General features: G+C 36.0%; 1 protein-coding gene across 13 annotated transcripts in view; it reads left to right on the plus strand.

The window, feature by feature from the left end:
- The window catches only part of ATRX (ATRX chromatin remodeler), a 277,372-nt gene that overhangs the window by 139,109 nt on the left and 118,883 nt on the right, over positions 1-19,380 (plus strand). For all 13 annotated transcript variants that reach the window (XM_061136821.1, XM_061136832.1, XM_061136829.1 and 10 more), the window contains 2 exons: positions 4,983-5,085; positions 9,068-9,283. In XM_061136821.1, coding sequence (XP_060992804.1) covers positions 4,983-5,085; positions 9,068-9,283 — 319 coding nt within the window. The remainder of the gene's footprint in view (positions 1-4,982; positions 5,086-9,067; positions 9,284-19,380) is intronic.

Consider the following 19,380-nt stretch of genomic DNA (forward strand, 5'->3'; position numbering starts at 1 on the left):
TGTTTCCTTTGCTGTTGAAAAACTTTTTGGTTTAATTAGGTCCCATTTGTTTATTTCTGTTTTTATTCTCATTACTCTATGAGGTAGATTCAAAAAGATATTTCTGTGATTTATGTCAAACAGTGTTCTGCCTATGTTTTCCTTTAACAGTTTTATAGTGTCTGGTGTTACATTTAAGTCTTTAATCCATTTTGAGTTTATTTTTTGTATGATGCTATAGTGGAGAATGGAGAAGGCAATGGCACCCCACTCCAGTACTCTTGCCTGGAAAATCCCATGGACAGAGGAGCCTGGTAGGCTGCAGTCCATGGGGTTGCGAAGAGTCAGACATGACTGAGCGACTTCACTTTCACTTTTCACTTTTATGCATTGGAGAAGGAAATGGCAACCCACTCCAGTGTTCTTGCCTGGAGAATCCCAGGGATGGGGTCGCACAGAGTCGGACATGACTGAAGTGACTTAGCAGTAGCATAGTGGAAAAGGAAATGGCAACCCACTCCAATATTGTTGCCTGGAGAATCCCATGGACAGAGGAGCCTGGTAGGCTGCAGTCCATGGGGTCACAAAGAGTCAGACACGACTTAGCAGCTTCACTTCACTCACTTCATACTTTATCACTGGAGAAGGAAATGGCAACCCACTCTAGTATTCTTGCCTGGAGAACCCTATGGACAAAGGAGCCTGGCTGGCCATGGTCCTTGGAGTTACAGAGAGTCATACAGGACTGAAAGACTAAGGATGCATGGTGTTATAGAATGTTCTCATTTCATTTTTACATGTAGCTGTCTAGTTTTACCAGCACCATTCACTGAAGAGATTGTATTTTCTCCTTTGTATATTGTTGCCTCCTTTGTCATAGGCTGACTGACCATAAGTGCTTGAGTTTACTTCTGGGCTTTCTATTCTGTTCCATGGATCTATATTTCTGTTTTTGTGCCAGCACCATACTGTTTTGATTACTGTAGCTTTGTAGTATAGTCTGAAGCCAGGAAGCCTGATTCCTCTAGCTTTGTTTTTCTTTCTCAGTATCGCTTTGGTTATTTGGGGTCTTTTGTTTTTCTATACAAATTGTAAATTTTTTTGTTATACTTCTATTAAAAATGCCATTGGTGATTTGATAGGGAGTGCATTGAATCTGTAGATTGACCTGAGTAGTATAGTCACTTTGAAAATATTGATTCTTCCAATCCAAGAACACAGTATATCTTTCTATCTGTTTCTGTCATTTTTGATTTCTTACATCAACGTCTCTCATGATTTGCCAGTTACCTTTAGTGTTGTGTTTGGATTGCTTTTTCTTTTTTGTGTCTAAATTGTAGATTTTTAGTTTGTGGTTTCCATGAGGTTTTGGTACAGCAGTCTGTGTATTAACAGAATTGTTTTAAATTGCTGGCCTCTTAATTTCCAAGCATTTCCAATAACCTGCATTTGTACTCTTCTCATAATTGTTGATTTGATACCATGTTTAGGTGTGGATGATTTCCTACCTTTACTGTATATTTGCCTTTACCAGTGAGGCTTTCCATTTATAATTTTCTTGTTTCTGGTTGTTTCCTTTTCTGCCTAGAGAAGTTCCTTCAGCATTTGTTACAAAGCTGGTTTCGTTGTGTTGAATTCTCTTAGCTTTTGCTTGTCTGTAAAGCTTTTGATAGCTGTGTTGAATCTGAACGAGAGTCTTACTGGGTAAAATATTCTTGGTTGTATATGTTTCCCTTTCATCACTTTAAATATATTGTGCCACTCCCTTCTGGCCAGAAAAGTATCTAATGAAAAATCAGCTGATGCCTTATTGGGATTCCACTGTATGTTATTTGTTGCTTTTCTGTTGTTGCCTTTAAAATTTTCTCTTTGTCTTTAATTTTTGTCAGTTTGAATTCTATGTGTCTCATTGTGTTCCTCCTTGGTTTCATACTACATGGGACTCTCTGCACTTCCTGGACTTGAGTGAGTGTTCCCTTTCCCATGTTAGGGGAGTTTTCAGCTCTTACCTCTTCTGATCTTTTCTCATGCCCTTTCTCTCTCCTTTGGCCTTCTGGGACTCATATAATGTGCAAGTTGGTACATTTAATATTGTCTCTAAGGTCTCTGAGACTGTCCTCCTTTCTTTTTATTCTTTTTCCTTTATTTGGTTCTGTAGCAATGATTTATACCAAATTGTGTTTTAGCTCACTTATTTGTTCTTCTGCCTCATTTATTCTGCTATTGATTCCTTTGAGTATATTTATTATTTTAGTTATTGTGTTGGTCATCTGTTTATTTAAATCTTGTAGCTCTTTGTTAAACTTCGCTTGTATCTTCTTGTTCTGTGTCTTCATTCTTGTTACAAGAACTTAGATCATCTTTACTATCTTTACTCTAATTTTTTTCAGATGCATTGCCTATCTCCAATTCACTTGTTCTTTTGGGGTTTTATCTTGTTTTTTAATGTGGAACATACTTCTCTGCCATCTCATATTGTCTAACTTTCTGTGTTTGTGTTCTACATTTCACAGGCTGCAGAAGTATAGTTCCTTTTGCTCTGGTGTCTGCTTCATGGTGGGTGAGGTTGGTCCAGGGACTTGTTCAGCTTTGCTGTTGGACGAGACTGGTGCCTGCCCACTGGTGGATGGAGTTTAACCTTGTCCCTCTGGTGGGGAGGACCATGTCAAGGGGTGTGTTTTTGAGTGGTTGTGGGCTAAGGAGGACTTTAAGCAGTCTGTCTGCTGATGACTGGGGCAGTGTTCTCATCTTGTTTGTTTGGCCTGAGGAATCTGAACATTGAAGCCTGCAGACTGTTGGGTGGGTCCAGGTGGTGTTTGCCCAAATGGCAACCTATTGGGGAGCTCTTGCTGATGAACATTCCCTGCGGCCTCTGCCACCAGTGTCCTTGCCTCCTACAGTGAGCCACAGCTGACTCCTGCTTCCCCAGTTGACCCTGCAATACTCACAGGTTTATCTGGCTCAGGCTGCTATGGAGTCACTGCTTTGCCTTGCAGCCCAGTGCATGTGAAACCACATGTGCACCCTCCAAGAGTGGAATCTGTTTCCGCCCAGTGCTGTGGAGCTCTTACACCCAAGCTCCATTGGCCTTCAAAGCCAAATGTTATCCTCACGCTGATGAGCTTGATGAGGGTCTCAGAAGTCTCACTCTTGTGGGAAATCTTTTGTAATATAATTATTTTCTAGTTTGTGGGTCACCTTCCCTTTCATTATGGAATTTTATTTTATGGTAAAAGCACTCCTTCTACTGTCTCAGTTGTGGCTTCTTTGTCTTTGGATGTAGAATATTTTTTGTAGTTTCTAGTGTTTTTTTTGATGGTTATTCAGCAATTCGTTGTGATTTTGATGTTTTCTTGAGAGGAGGTGAGCTCAAGTCCTTCTACTTGTCTCCTCCCTCCATCTTGTCTCCTCCCTCATACCTAAATCCTAGAGTAAATTTCTAAAAATGACATTACTGGGTTAAAGTTAATACAGTTTTAGGACCTTTCATATATATTTTCACACTTATAGAAGTCAATATTTTCTTCCCCCAGCTGAATATGTAAATAGCCATTGTCTCACTGGTTCAGCAATAAAACAATGAGCAATCTGTTAAGTAGAACACATGTTGGGGGAACTGCAATCCATTTGAGTTCTTAAGATATGGGTCCAGATTCATCCTTTTGCATGTAGATATCCAGTAGTCTGAGTACTATTTGTGAAGACTGTTGGGCCTATTGATTGTCTTGACCATGTGGAAAATCAATTGACCATAAATATAAAGTTATAAAGTTATTAATATTTTGGGGTTCTCATTTCTCTGCTGTTGATCTTCATGTCTGTCCTTTATGTAGGAACATATTGTCTTGATTAATGTAAGCTTATATACCAATTTCTAGCCACAGATGTATTTGCACTACAAATTGTTACTTTTTTTTGACTTTGTGTGTGCTGATATGATGAAAATTGTATCTAACTTTTATAATCTATTTTTTAAAGAGATGGTGAATATTTTTCACGTGTATATTGGCCAGTCATATTTCTGAAGGTGCTCCATCCATCTTATTCTTCATATGCTACACCTCCCTCTTGAATAACTTAGAATGTTGATCACTGAATTTATTTTTTATTTTTTTGTTCACTGAATTTCATTTTTTTTCATTTATTTTTATTAGTTGAAGGCTAATTACTTTACAATATTGTAGTGGTTTTTGCCATACATTGACATGAGTCAGCCATGGATTTACATGTGTTCCCCATCCCAATCCCCCCTCCCACCTCCCTCCCCATCCCATCCCTCTGGGTCTTCCCAGTGCACCAGCCCTGAGCACTTGTCTCATGCATCCAACCTGGGCTGGCAATCTGTTTCACACTTGATAATATACATGTTTCGATGCTATTCTCTCAGATCATCCCCGCCTTGCCTTCTCCCATAGAGACCAAAAGTCTGTTCTATACACCTGTGTCTCTTTTTCTGTTTTGCATATAGGGTTATCGTTACCATCTTTTTAAATTCCATATGTATATGTGTTAGTATACTGTATTGGTGTTTATCTTTCTGGCTTACTTCACACTGTATAATGGGCTCCAGTTTTATCCATCTCATTAGAGTTGATTCAAATGAATTCTTTTTAATGGCTGAGTAATATTCCATGGTGTATATATACCATAGCTTCCTTATCCATTCGTCTGCTGATGGGCATCTAGGTTGCTTCCATGTCCTGGCTATTATAAACAGTGCTGCTATGAACATTGGGGTACACATGTCTCTTTCAGGTCTGGTTTCCTCAGTGTATATGCCCAGGAGTGGGATTGTTGGGTCGTATGGCAATTCTATTGTTCATTGGATTTCAAATTAAGTGCTCTCCTTTTTGAACCCAGAGAAGATTTTTTGCTTTTTATTTTTTCCTTTATCATTTTATTAAAGAATGTATGCAAAGGTAAAGCAGTTCTAAAATAGTACATAATTCATGTAAGAAAGTTTACCATAAAGTATTTTATTTTGCATTTTAAATATTCTTTAGGTCTGCGAAGAAAGCAGAGTTGGAAGAAAATCAGAGAAGTTACAAACAGAAGAAGAAAAGGCGACGCATTAAGGTTCAAGAAGACTCATCCAGTGAAAACAAGGTAATAAATAATGAGATTTACCATGTACTTGTATTTGTCACTGGTATAGTAGACCATAGTAAATATGTTATTACCTCATTTGCATTCTATTCATAAGTTGAATTCTACTAGTTTATTTACATTTTAAGCTTTGTGGAAGAATTGACTAATTATTAAATATATAAATATGCAGAAGTGTTAACTTTAATATATTTTCAATTTTTTTCTTTTCCTTCACTGAATTTGATGGAAAGTTTAAGCTTTCTAATTCATTATTTATATTCTTAGGGCTATGGAACTGATATGAAGTGTTCTGTTTGATTACATAAAACATAATAACTCATTAAATGAATAAATTTCTTCTAGCAGTGAAATTAGTCAATTTCAGTTTCTTGTATATAAGCAGAATTATTTAGAGTACAAGTTCTCCATAATGTTTTATCAATTCTATTCTCTTTTAGAAGAGTTCATTTTTGTAATGACCCTTTTCACCATTTCTAGTGTACAATGCAATGGCCTTAATTACATTCATAATTAGGAACTCTGTGCCCATTAAACAGTAACTCCCAGTCCCTGCCTATCTGCAGCTCCTTGGTGATGTCTAATTCTAATTTCTGTCCCTATAAATTTGCCTATTTTAGGCATCTCATATAAATGAAGTCACACAATATTTGTCCTTTTTTTCTGGCTTATTTCACTGATATAATGTTTTCAGGGGTCATCTACCTTTTAGCATATATCTGAATTTCTTTTCTTTTTAAGGCTGGATAATGTTCCAATGTATGTATGATAACATGTTGTGTTTATCCATTCATCTGTTGATGGACGTTTGAATTCTTTCTACCTTTGGCTATTTAGTTCCAATTTTAGTATATGTGCTGCTGAAGCCAGCACACCTTTGGCCATTTAGAATAACGTTGTTGTATACATGGTTATAGAAATGTCTTTTTGAGTCCCTGCTTTTCTTTTATGTGCATAATCTTTTTTTGCCACTTTATTTTTTTTTTAACTGAAGGATAATTGCTTTAGAATTTTGTTACTTTCAGTCATACATCAACAGTCAGTCATAGGTGCACTCATGTCCCCTCCCTCCCATCACTCTCCCCTTCCCACCCTTCTAGATTTGTCACAGAGCCCCTGTTTGAGTTCCCATACAGCAAATTCCTGTTGGCTATCTATTTTACATATGGTATTGTAAATTTCCATGTTACTCTCTCCATACATCCCACCCTCTTCCTCTTCCCCTACCCCCGTGTCCATAGATTTCTTCTCTTTGTCTGTTTCTCCATTGCTGCCCTGAAAATGAATTGATCAGTACCATCGTTGTAGATTCCATATCTATGCATCAGTGTACGACATTTATTTCTCTTTCTGACTTACTTCACTCTGTATAATAGACTCTAGGTTTGTCCACCTCATCAGAACTGACTCAACTGCATTCCTTTTTATTGCTGAGTAGTTTGTATATATGAACCCCAGCTTCTTTATCCATTCATCTGTTGATGGACATTTAGGTTGCTTCCATGTTCTAGCTATTGTAAACAGCACTGTAGTGAACATTTGGGTACATGTGTCTTTTTCAGTTTTGCTTTCCTCATGGTTTATGCCTAGAAGTGGGATTGCTGGGTCATATAGTGGAGATCCAACCGGTCCATCCTAAAGGAGATCAGTCCTGGGTGTTCACTGGAAGGACTGATGTTGAAACTGAAACTCCAATACTTTGGCCACCTGATGCGAAGAGCTGACTCATTTGAAAAGACCCTGATGCTGGGAAAGATTGAGGGCAGGAGGAGAAGGGGATGACAGAGGATGAGATGGTTGGATGGCATCACCGATTTGATGGACATGGATTTGGGTGAACTCTGGAAGTTGGTGATGGACAGGGAGGCCTGGTGTGTTGCGGTTCATGGGGTCGCAAAGAGTTGGACACTACTGAGCGAGTGAACTGAACTGAACTGAATAGTGGTTTTATTCGTAGTTTTTTAAGGAATCTCAGTACTGTCTTCCATAGTGGCTGTATCAATTTACATTCCCACTAAGAGTACAAGAGGGTTCCCTTTTCTGTACACCCTTTCTAGCATTTATTGTTTGTAGACTTTTTGATGATACCATTCTTACCACTGTGAGGTGATATCTCATTGTAGTTTTGATTTGCATTTCTCTAATAATGAGTGATGTTGAGAATTTTTTATTTATTTGTTAGCCATCTGTATGTCTTCTTTAGAGAAATGTCTATTCAGGTCTTTTTCCTACTTTTTGACTGGGTTGTTTGTTTTTCTGGTGTTGAGTTGTATGAGCTGCTTCTGTATTTTGGAAATTAATTCTTTGTCAGTTGTTTTCTTTGCTATTATTTACCCCCATTCTTAGGGTTGTCTTTTCACCTTGTTTGTAGTTTCCTTTGTTATGCAAAAGCTTTTGAATTTAATTAGGTCCTGCTTAGTAATTTTTGTTTTTATTTCTATTACTCTAGGAGGTGAGTCATAGAAGATCTTGCTTTGATTTATGTCATCAAGTGTTCTGCCTATGTTTTCCTCTAAGAGTTTCATAGTTTGTGATCTTACATTTACATCTTTAATCCATTTTGAGTTTATCTTTTTGTATGGTATTAGAAAGTGTTCTAATTTCATTCTTTTGCATGTAGCTCTCCAGTTTTCCCAGCACCACTTATTGAAGAGACTATATTTGCCCCATTGTATATTCTTGCCTGCTTTGTCAAAAATAAGATACCCATAGGTTCATGGGATTGTCTCTGAGCTTTCTGTCTTTTTTTTTTCCGTTCTATCTCTAGGCTTTCTATCTTCTCTCTTTTTCCATTGGTCTGTATTTCTGTTTTTGTGCCAGTACCATACTGTCTTGATGACTGTAGCTTTGTAGCATAGTCTGAAGTCGGGAAGGTTGATTCCTCCAGCTCCATTCTTCTTTCTCAAGCTGGCTTTGGCTATTCAGGGTCTTTTGTATTTCCATATGAATTGTGAAATTTTTTGTTTTGTGAAAAATGTCATTGGTAATTTTATAGGGACTGCATTGAATCTGTAGATTGCATTTGGTGAAAGAAGTGAAAGTGTTAGTCGCTTAGTTGTCTCTGACTCTTTGTGACTCCATGAACTGTAGCCTGCCAGGCTCCTCAGTCCATGGGATTCTCCTGGCAGGAATACTAGAGTGGGTTGCCATTCCCTTCTCCAGGGATCTTCCCAACCCAAGGATTGAACCCTCGTCTCCAACATTGCAGACAGATTCTTTACTGTTTGAGCCATGAGGGAAGCCCTTACATTTGAGAGTATAGTCTTTCTCAGAATATTGATTCTTTCTACCCAGGAACATGTAATATCTCTCCATCTGTTTATGTCATCCTTGATTTCTTTCATCAGTGTCTTATAATTTCCCTTATACAGTTCTTTTGTCTTCTTATGTAGGTATATTCCTAGATATTTTATTCTTTTTGTTGCAGTGGTGAATGGGATTGATTTCTTAATTTCACTTTCTGATTTTTCATTGTTACTATATAGGAATGCAAGTGAGTCCCTGATTTTAATACTTTTGGTTGTAATCTGAGATGTGCAATTGCTTGATCACATGGTAATTCTATGTTTAACTTTTTGAGGGAGTTACACTGTTTTCCCAATGCCCCAGCCTTCTAGTTTTTCCCCATCCTCACCAACACTTGTTATTTTCTGGTTTTTTTTTTTTTTTCATAGCTATCATAATGGGTGTGAGATAGTATCTCATTTGTGGTGTTGATTTAAATTTCCCTAATAAGTGATGTTCAGTGTCATTTTATGTGCTTATTTGACATTTCTATGTCTCCTTTGGAGAATTTTCTGTTCAGTCCTTTGCCCCCCTTTTAGAATTCTGTTTGTAAAATTCTGTTCTATATTGTAAAGTATAATTCTGAAGCTTTTCAGTATGTCATCTTCTACCTTTTCTTGGCATATTAATTGGAGTGAGAAATGGATAAATCAGAAAACTTTGTAGTATTAATGTTTTGATCATTTAAATTCCATAGAGCAATTCTGAAGAAGATAAAGAAGAAGATGAAGAAGATGATGAAGAAGAAGATGAAAATGATGATTCTAAGTCTCCTGGAAAAGGCAGAAAGAAAATTCGGAAGATTCTTAAAGATGATAAGCTAAGAACAGAAACACAAAATGCTCTTAAGGAAGAAGAAGAGAGGCGAAAACGTATTGCTGAGCGAGAGCGAGAGCGAGAGAAATTGAGAGAGGTAAACCACTTTTTATTTATAATTTCTTTTTAATGTGTGACTTTCATAGGTTCATAGATTATAGTTCAGTCATCGAAGGAAAGGATGTTGTAATCAACCAGAGATTTTTTGTAAGTTACTTTATCCTATTGGCAGTATTTGATGCAACTTAAAAATTTTCATTAGGTACTATTAATAGAATTAGTTACATGGAAAGGATTTAGATTCTTGAATGATCACCAAAGTGATTGTATTTTATTTGAGGTAGAAAAACATTAAAAAATTATTCCTTAAATCCATAAACGATTTCAATGTTTTGAATAAACTTTTCATTATGAAATAAAAGTCAAAGCTATGGTTTTTCCAGTAGTCATGTATAGATGTGAGAGTTGGACCATAAAGAAAGCTGAGCGCCGAGGAATTGATGCTTTTGAACTGTGGTCTTGGAGAAATCTCTTGAGAGTCCCTTGGACTGCCGGGAGATCAAACCAGTCCATCCTATAGGAAATCAGTCCTGAATGTTCATTGGAAGGACTGATGCTGAAGCTGAAACTCCAATACTTTGGCCACCTGATGCAAAGAACTGACTCATTTGAAAAGACCCTGATGCTGGGAAAGATTGCGGGCAGGAGGAGAAGGGGATGACAGAGGATGAGATGGTTGGATGGCATCACTGACACGATGGACATGAGTTTGAGCAAGTTCCGGGAGTTGGTGATTGACAGGGAAGCCTGGCGTGCTGCAGTCCATGGGGTTGCAAAGAGTCGGACATGACTGAACAACAGAACAAGTTCAGTTCAGTTCAGTTCAGTTCAGATGGAAAAAAAACTAGTCTCCATATGTACAATACCCACCTTCAATAATTACCAACATGTTCTGGAGAAGGAACTGGCAATCCACTACAGTATTCTTGCTTGCAAAGTCTCATGGACAGAGGAGCCTGGCAGGCTACAATCCATGACTTCTCAAAGAGTCAGACACAACTTAGTGACTATACAACAAATGACATTTTAGCACCATTTTGTAGAAGGAAAAGCAAGGAAAGGAAGAAGAAAGATTATAGTGGCACTGTGGGAGTGAGAGAGGAAGAAGCAAACAAAAATAAGCTGGAATTTTGACTGACACACATGTAAAACAGCTTGCTCTGATCTAGTCAGTGTGTTGCAGTTCAGTTACTGACTAGGGTCTATTTTTTATGACTTTCTGAGTTGCCAGGGCCAATCTTCATTTCTCATTGTGCTCAATTCATTTATTCAAGAATTATTACATATTAGTCAGTAATTGTGGGTCTTTATTTTGTTAAGTGGTACAGGAAGAAAAGACTAGATACATATTCATATTCAGATGTTTTAATTCTTTGACCCAAAGCAATTTGCCTAATCCTTCAAATCTCTTTACTCATGTGTGAAATAAGGCAAATTATATCTTCCTTATAGGAGTCATCAAAAGTTTAATGAAATAATACACATTAAACATTTAACACAATACCAGGCATACGGTAATAAAAAAATAATAGTAGATTTTAGATGATGATGATAATGTTATGTGATTAGGGATTGCAAATAAGTAATTTACTGAACTTTCAAATAAAAATTAGCAACATGTGACTAGTTTTTTTTCCATCTGTTCTCTGAACTGAACTGAACTGAACTGAACTTGTTCTGTTGCTCAGTCATGTCCGACTCTGCAACCCCGTGGACTGCAGCCCACCAGGTTTCCCTGTCCATCACCATCTCCTGGAGCTTGGTCAGACTCATGTCCATTGAGTTGATGATGCCATCTAACCATCTTGTCCTCAGTTGTCCCCTTCTCCTCCTGCCTTCTGTCCTTCCCAGCATCATGACTAGCTTTTTTTTTTTCATCTATTTTCTTGCCTTCACAATATTTTGGAGAAGTCTCAGAAATCATATCATTTTGATTATATATGGTTCAGAATATATTGTTGAAACATAAGAACTTTTAAACATTACCACAGTATCATTATTACACTTAAACATTAACAATAATTTCATAATATCAAATGTCTAGTTAATATTAAAAATTCTTTCATTTACATCACAAGCATTATAGTGGTTTATAAAAATATTTGTTATGAATCAGGAACCTAAGAAGGTCTCACTGCATGTTGTGTTACATTTGGATACTTATGTTTATCCTTATGCCATTCCTACACTGTCTTGATTACTGTAACTTTATAGTACTTCTTGGAATGAGATACTGTAACTTCTACAACTTGGTTCCACATTTTTAGAGTTGTTTTGGTATACTCAGTTATTCACATTTCCATATGAATTTTAGTATTCTGTCAATTTTTAATAAGAATCTTCCTAGAACTTTTATGGGGATTTTGTTGCATCTCTAGTGACATCTTAACAGATTTTGTTTACAGTTATGTAAATACTGTATATTTCCCATTTATTTAGCTCTTCTTTGATTTCTCTTAGCAGCGTTTTATGGTTTTCATTGTACATAACTAGCACTTATTTTTCTAAATTTATCCTTAAGTAATCTATGTTTTCTGTTGTCACAGTAAATGAAAATTTCAAATGTTTTAATGACCTTGCATTCTGTGAGCTTACTATATTCTCCTACTAGTTCTAGTAACCTTTTTAGTAGATTCCTAAGGATTTTCTACATATTCAATCATGTTGTCTATACATAAAACACCATCACTGCCAAAAGGATGGTTAATTTTTTCAAATGCATTTTAATGATATTTGTGCGATGATCTAGAAAATGTCTTGCACTGCTAGAATAAGCCTCACTGGTCATCGTATATTACTCTTTGTATGTATTGTTGTATTTCTTCTCTTATATTGTTTCACCAGGAGTTTTACCTCACTTTTAAGTAGGCATGGTTGGGTTGTAAATTCCTTTACTTGTATATCTTTCTGAGTTTTCTATTACAGTAATACTGTTTTCATGTAAAATGAAAAGGGAAATGCTCCTGTCTCCTCTACTTATAAGTATTTTTATAAGATAGATGGTATTTCATTCTTAAATATTTGCTAGAATTCTCCAGTAAAGCTACTGTCCTGAGTTTTCTGAGTTTTTTAAAATTTTTAAACAGATTGTGTTTAATAAGTTATTACTATTATTTTAATAAGTATAGGGCCATTTAGATGATCTGTTCTCTTTTGATGTCATTTGGTAAATTTTTCTTTGGAATATTTGTCCATTTCATTTAAGTAGTCAAATGTATTGGCTCAAATAAATTTGTTCATAATATTCCTTTTGTAGGTTTTGTTTTTTGTAGACCCTGTTATGATAGCTCATCTTTCATTTCTGTCAATGGTAATTTATCTTTTTTTTCTTGATTAGTCTCTTTAGAGGTTTAGAGATTTTACTATCCTTTCAAAAACACCAGCTTTGGACTTAGTGATTTTTTTTCTTATTATTTCACCTTTTGCTATTTCATTGGTTTTCACTCTGATTTTGTGTTGTCACTTTTTCTCTGGGTATAGTTTGCTTTTTTTTTATAGCTATTTAAGGTGCCTTTTGGATGTTGATCCTTTTTTAATCTATAAATAATATAAAATTCCCCAGTGGGCATACTATTTTAAGTGTTAAACTTTATGAATTTTGATGTTTTGTGTTTTGCTTTTACTCTCTTCAGATTTTTTTCTATTTTTCTTATGACCCAGAAAATGATGGTCTATGCAAATATTTTGCTTTTGTGGTGTGAAATATTCTATAAATTTCAGTTAGGTTATGTTGATGTATTACATTCACATCCTCTATATCCTTAATGATATTTTGTCTCATCGAGCAAAGTTGAGGTCTGCAAGTTTAATTGTCAGTTTGTCATTTTCTCATTGCACTTCTCTGTTTTTTCTCAAAATTTGTTAAAGCTCTGCTAGGTACATCTACTTGTGGGATTATTATGTCTTTCTCATGAATTTGACCCATTATCAGTATGCAATGTCCCTTTTTAACACTGCTAATTTCTCATCTGAAATCTAATCTGTTTGAGTGTAGTGCAGTCACACCATCTAACTTTTCAAGCATTTTTCTATGAAAAGTCCCAACATACTGCCAGGTTTACAGAATTTCACAGTGATTTCCCATAAACTCATGTCCTACATTGTTCTGTTGATATTTTACTATGCTTGGTTTATGACATTTCTATTTATCTACTAAGCTTTCTGTCCTTCATTATATTTTAAGTCAGTTGCAAACATTATTTCACTTAACCTAAATGCTTTAGCTTGCATATTATTAATTAGAATTGATATTTATTTAAAATTTTTCTTTTTATGAAAAATTTATGTAGAGTGAAATGTACCAATCTTAAGTTTACATTTTGTTTTTGACATACCATGGAATTGGGAAATGTATATATTTTCATGGTTTTCTTCACCTTGCCTTTTTTTCTTTTTACTTAATATTTGGAGAGTATTCTTTCCTCAGTAGGTTGTGTCTGCCCTTAACTGTGGCAAAATTTATCTGTTGAATGGACATATCACTGTCAACTTTGCCCTCCCCAAATCTTCTTTTGAGGTACAGTTAGGTTGTTTCAAGGTTTTCACTAAACTGGAGTGTCCTGTTACATATTGGAATGACTTATTTTGTTTGTGCTTCTTTGGGTTATTTTTAAAAATTTTCTTATTATTTTAACTATTTTTAAGTACACAGGTAGGTGAAATACATGTTGTGTAATCATCATCACCATCCTTTTTTATGCCTTTTTCATCATTCCAAACAGAAACTCTGTACCCATTTAAAACTAGAGCCCATCCCCCTTTCTTGCTAGTCTCTTGTAATCTCTCTTCTACTTTCTGTCTCTCATGAATTTGCTTATTTATTTACCTCATATAAGTGGATTTATTCAATATTTGTCCTTTTGTCTTATTTCACATGACAGAATGTTTTAAGATTCATTCATGTTGTATCAACTATCAGAATTTCATTTGTTTTTAAGGATGAACATTGCATTGTATGCATATACTACATTTTGTTTATTCATTCATCTGTTTTTAAAAAATTGTGCTTTTTTAATTTTAAATTTGTTTATTCTTTATTTATTTATTTTTATTTTTTGTTTATTTTTTTAATTGGAAGATAATTACTTTACAGAATTGTGTTGGTTTCTGCCAGCCATTAACCTAAATCACCCATAGATATACATATGTCCCCTCTCTTTTGAGCCTCCGTCCCATCTCCTTCCACATTCCACCCCTCCTCAGTTTGAGTTTTCATAGTCATATAGCAAATTCTAATTGGCTGTCTGTTTTATATATGGTAATATAATTTTCCATGTTACTCTCTCTATACATCCCACTCTATCCTCCCTGCCCCCCTTGGTGGTCCATAAGTCTTTCTCTGTGTCTTTGTCTACATTGCTGTCCTGCAAATAATTTCATCAGTACCATCTTTCTAGATTCCATATATATGCATTAGTATACAGTGTTTGTTTTTCTCTTTCTGACTTACTTCACTCCATATAATAGGCTCTACATTCATCTACCTCATTAGAACTGACTCAAATGCATTCCTTCTTATGGCTGAGTAGTATTCTGTTGTATATATGAACCACAGCTTCTTTATCCATTCATCTGTTGACATCTGGATTTCTTCCATGTTCTAGCTATTGTAAACAGTGCTGTTCTAGCTATTGGGATACTAGTATCTTTTTCAGTTTTGGTTTCCTCATGGTTTATGCCTAGTAGAGGGATTGCTGGTCATATGGTGGTTTTATTCCTAGTTTTCTAAGGAATCTCAATACTGTCTTATATAGTGGTTGTATCAATTTACATTCCCACCATGAGTGCAAGAGGGTTCCCTTTTCTCCACACCCTATCCATCTGGGCTCACAGAATCACTGGATTCCCTGTGTTATATAGCCACTTCCCACTAGCTATCTATTTTATACTTAATAATGCATATATGACAGTGCTACTTTCTTAATTTGTCCTACCTTCTTCTTCCCCTGCTATGTGCACAAATCCACTCTTTACATCTGGGTATTCATTCATCTGTTGATGGATATTTTAGGTTTCTTACACTTTCTGGCTGTTGGGAATAATAGTGCTAGGAACATGGATGTATGAATATCTCTTCAAGTTCCTGCTTTCCATGCTTCTGGGTATATATATACAAAAATGGAATGATGGAACATTGAGGAGTCATCACATCGTTTCCTCAACGGCTGCACCACGTTACATTTCCACCAGCAATGCATACAGGTTCCAATTTCTCTACATCTTTACAACATTTCTTTTCTTTTTCTTTTCCTTTCTTTCTCTTCTTTCTTACCTGTTCCTGCCCCCCACCCCATTTGTAATAGCCAACATTATGGAAGTGAAGTGGTATTTCATTTTTTTTTTAAAGAAGTCAAGCTTTATTTGGGGCAAAATTAGGACTGCACCGAGGGAGGCAGCACCTCAGACAGCTCTGAGACACTGCTCTAAGAGGTAGTGGGGTAAGATGGTGAAGGGAAACTTCATGAAATCAAGCACTTATCTTACAAAAGTTTTTCTCCTTTTCATGAGGAGATGATGTCACTATGAAGGGATTTATTGCTTTTCTAGATAAGAGGAGATGCAAGAATTTGGATAATTAAGGTTTTGATTTGCGTCTCCTTAATGACTAGTGATGTTGAGCATGTTTTCATGTGCATATTGACCATTTGTACATATTTGGAGAAATGTCTATTCAAATCCTTTGCACATTTAAAAATTGTGTTGTTTTTGTTATTGTTGTATTATAGGGGTTCTGTATATATTCTGGCTATCAAATCTATTATCAGATATGTGATTTGCAAATATATTCCTCCATTTCATGGATTATCTTTAATTCTGTTGATAAGTATCCCTTGCATAAAAGTTTGAAATTTTTTTTTTTTATTAGTTGGAGGCTAATTACTTCACAACATTTCAGCGGGTTTCGTCATACATTGATATGAATCAGCCATAGATTTACACGTATTCCCCATCCCAATCCCCCCTCCCATCTCCCTCTCCACCCGATTCCCCTGGGTCTTCCCAGTGCACCAGGCCGGAGCACTTGTCTCATGCATCCCACCTGGGCTGGTGATCTATTTCACCATAGATAGTATACATGCTGTTCTTTTGAAATATCCCACCCTCACCTTCTCCCACAGAGTTCAAAAGTCTGTTCTGTATTTCTGTGTCTCTTTTTCTGTTTTGCATATAGGGTTATCGTTGCCATCTTTCTAAATTCCATATATATGTGTTAGTATGCTGTAATGTTCTTTATCTTTCTGGCTTACTTCATTCTGTATAAGGGGCTCCAGTTTCATCCATCTCATTAGGACTGATTCAAATGAATTCTTTTTAACGGCTGAGTAATATTCCATGGTGTATATGTACCACAGCTTCCTTATCCATTCATCTGCTGATGGGCATCTAGGTTGCTTCCATGTCCTGGCTATTATAAACAGTGCTGCGATGAACATTGGGGTGCACGTGTCTCTTTCAGATCTGGTTTCCTCAGTGTGTATGCCCAGAAGTGGGATTGCTGGGTCATATGGCAGTTCTATTTCCAGTTTTTTAAGAAATCTCCACACTGTTTTCCATAGCGGCTGTACTAGTTTGCATTCCCACCAACAGTGTAATAGGGTTCCCTTTTCTCCACACCCTCTCCAGCATTTATTGCTTGTAGACTTTTGGATAGCAGCCATCCTGACTGGTGTGTAATGGTACCTCGTTGTGGTTTTGATTTGCATTTCTCTGATAATGAGTGATGTTGAGCATCTTTTCATGTGTTTGTTAGCCATCTGTATGTCTTCTTTGGAGAAATGTCTGTTTAGTTCTTTGGCCCATTTTTTGATTGGATCATTTATTTTTCCGGAATTGAGCTGCAGGAGTTGCTTGTATATTTTTGAGATTAATCCTTTGTCTGTTTCTTCATTTGCTATTATTTTCTCCCAATCTGAGGGCTGTCTTTTCACCTTACTTATAGTTTCCTTTGTAGTGCAAAAGCTTTTAAGTTTCATTAGGTCCCATTTGTTTAGTTTTGCTTTTATTTCCAATATTCTGGGAGGTGGGTCATAGAGGATCTTGCTGTGATTTATGTCGGAGAGTGTTTTGCCTATGTTCTCCTCTAGGAGTTTTATAGTTTCTGGTCTTACATTTAGATCTTTAATCCATTTTGAGTTTATTTTTGTGTATGGTGTTAGAAAGTGTTCCAGTTTCATCCTTTTACAAGTGCTCGACCAGTTTTCCCAGCACCACTTGTTAAAGAGGTTGTCTTTTTTCCATTGTATATCCTTGCCTCCTTTGTCAAAGATAAGGTGTCCATAGGTTTGTGGATTTATCTCTGGGCTTTCTATTCTGTTCCATTGATCTATATTTCTGTCTTTGTGCCAGTACCATACTGTCTTGATGACTGTGGCTTTGTAGTAGAGTCTGAAGTCAGGCAGGTTGATTCCTCCAGTTCCATTCTTCTTTCTCAAGACTACTTTGGCTATTCGAGGTTTTTTGTATTTCCATACAAATTGTGAAATTCTTTGGTCTAGTTCTGTGAAAAATACCGTTGGTGGCTTGATAGGGATTGCATTGAATCTATAGACTACTTTGGGTAGAATAGCCATTTTGACAATATTGATTCTTCCAATCCATGAACACGGTATGTTTCTCCATCTGTTTGTGTCCTCTTTGATTTCGTTCATCAGTGTTTTATAGTTTTCTATGTATAGGTCTTTTGTTTCTTTAGGTAGATATACTCCTAAGTATTTTATTCTTTTTGTTGCAATGGTGAATGGTATTGTTTCCTTAATTTCTCTTTCTGTTTTTTCATTGTTAGTATATAGGAATGCAAGGGATTTCTGTGTGTTAATTTTATATCCTGCAACTTTACTATATTCATTGATTAGCTCTAGTAATTTTCTGGTAGAGTCTTTAGGGTTTTCTATGTAGAGGATCATGTCATCTGCAAACAGTGAGAGTTTCACTTCTTCTTTTCCTATCTGGATTCCTTTTACTTCTTTTTCTGCTCTGATTGCTGTGGCCAAAACTTCCAACACTATGTCGAATAGTAGTGGTGAGAGTGGGCACCCTTGTCTTGTTCCTGATTTCAGGGGAAATGCTTTCAATTATTCACCATTGAGGGTGATGCTTGCTGTGGGTTTGTCGTATATAGCTTTTATTATGTTGAGGTATGTTCCTTCTATTCCTGCTTTCTGGAGAGTTTTAATCATAAATGAGTGTTGAATTTTGTCAAAGGCTTTCTCTGCATCTATTGAGATAATCATATGGTTTTTATCTTTCAATTTGTTAATGTGGTGTATTACATTGATTGATTTGCGGATATTAAAGAATCCTTGCATTCCTGGGATAAAGCCCACTTGGTCATGGTGTATGATTTTTTTTAATATGTTGTTGGATTCTGTTTGCTAGAATTTTGTTAAGGATTTTTGCATCTATGTTCATCAGTGATATTGCCCTTTAGTTTTCTTTTTTTGTGGCATCTTTGCCTGGTTTTGGAATTAGGGTGATGATGGGCTCATAGAATGAGTATGGAAGCTTACCTTCATCTGCAGTTTTCTGGAAGAGTTTGAGTAAGATAGGTGTTAGCTCTTCTCTAAATTTTTGGTAGAATTCAGCTGTGAAGCCATCTGGTCCTGGGCTTTTGTTTGCTGGAAGATTTTTGATTACAGTTTCGATTTCCTTGCTTGTGATGGGTCTGTTAAGATCTTCTATTTCTTCCTGGTTCAGTTTTGGAAAGTTATACTTTTCTAAGAATTTGTCCATTTCTTCCAAGTTGTCCATTTTATTGGCATAGAGCTGCTGGTAGTAGTCTCTTATGATCCTTTGTATTTCAGTGTTGTCTGTTGTGATCTCTCCATTTTCATTTCTAATTTTGTTAATTTGGTTCTTCTCTCTTTGTTTCTTAATGAGTCTTGCTAATGGTTTGTCAATTTTGTTTATTTTTTCAAAAAACCAGCTTTTAGGTTTGTTGATTTTTGCTATGGTCCCTTTAGTTTCTATTGCATTTATTTCTGCCCTGATTTTTAAGATTTCTTTCCTTCTGCTAACCCTGCGGTTCTTCATTTTTTCCTTCTCTAATTGCTTTAGGTGTAGAGTTAGTTTATTTATTTGGCTTTTTTCTCGTTTCTTGATGTAAGCCTGTAATGCTATGAACCTTCCCCTTAGCAC

The sequence above is a fragment of the Dama dama genome, chromosome X (assembly GCF_033118175.1).
Source record: "Dama dama isolate Ldn47 chromosome X, ASM3311817v1, whole genome shotgun sequence".
Taxonomy (NCBI): Eukaryota; Metazoa; Chordata; class Mammalia; order Artiodactyla; family Cervidae; genus Dama; species Dama dama.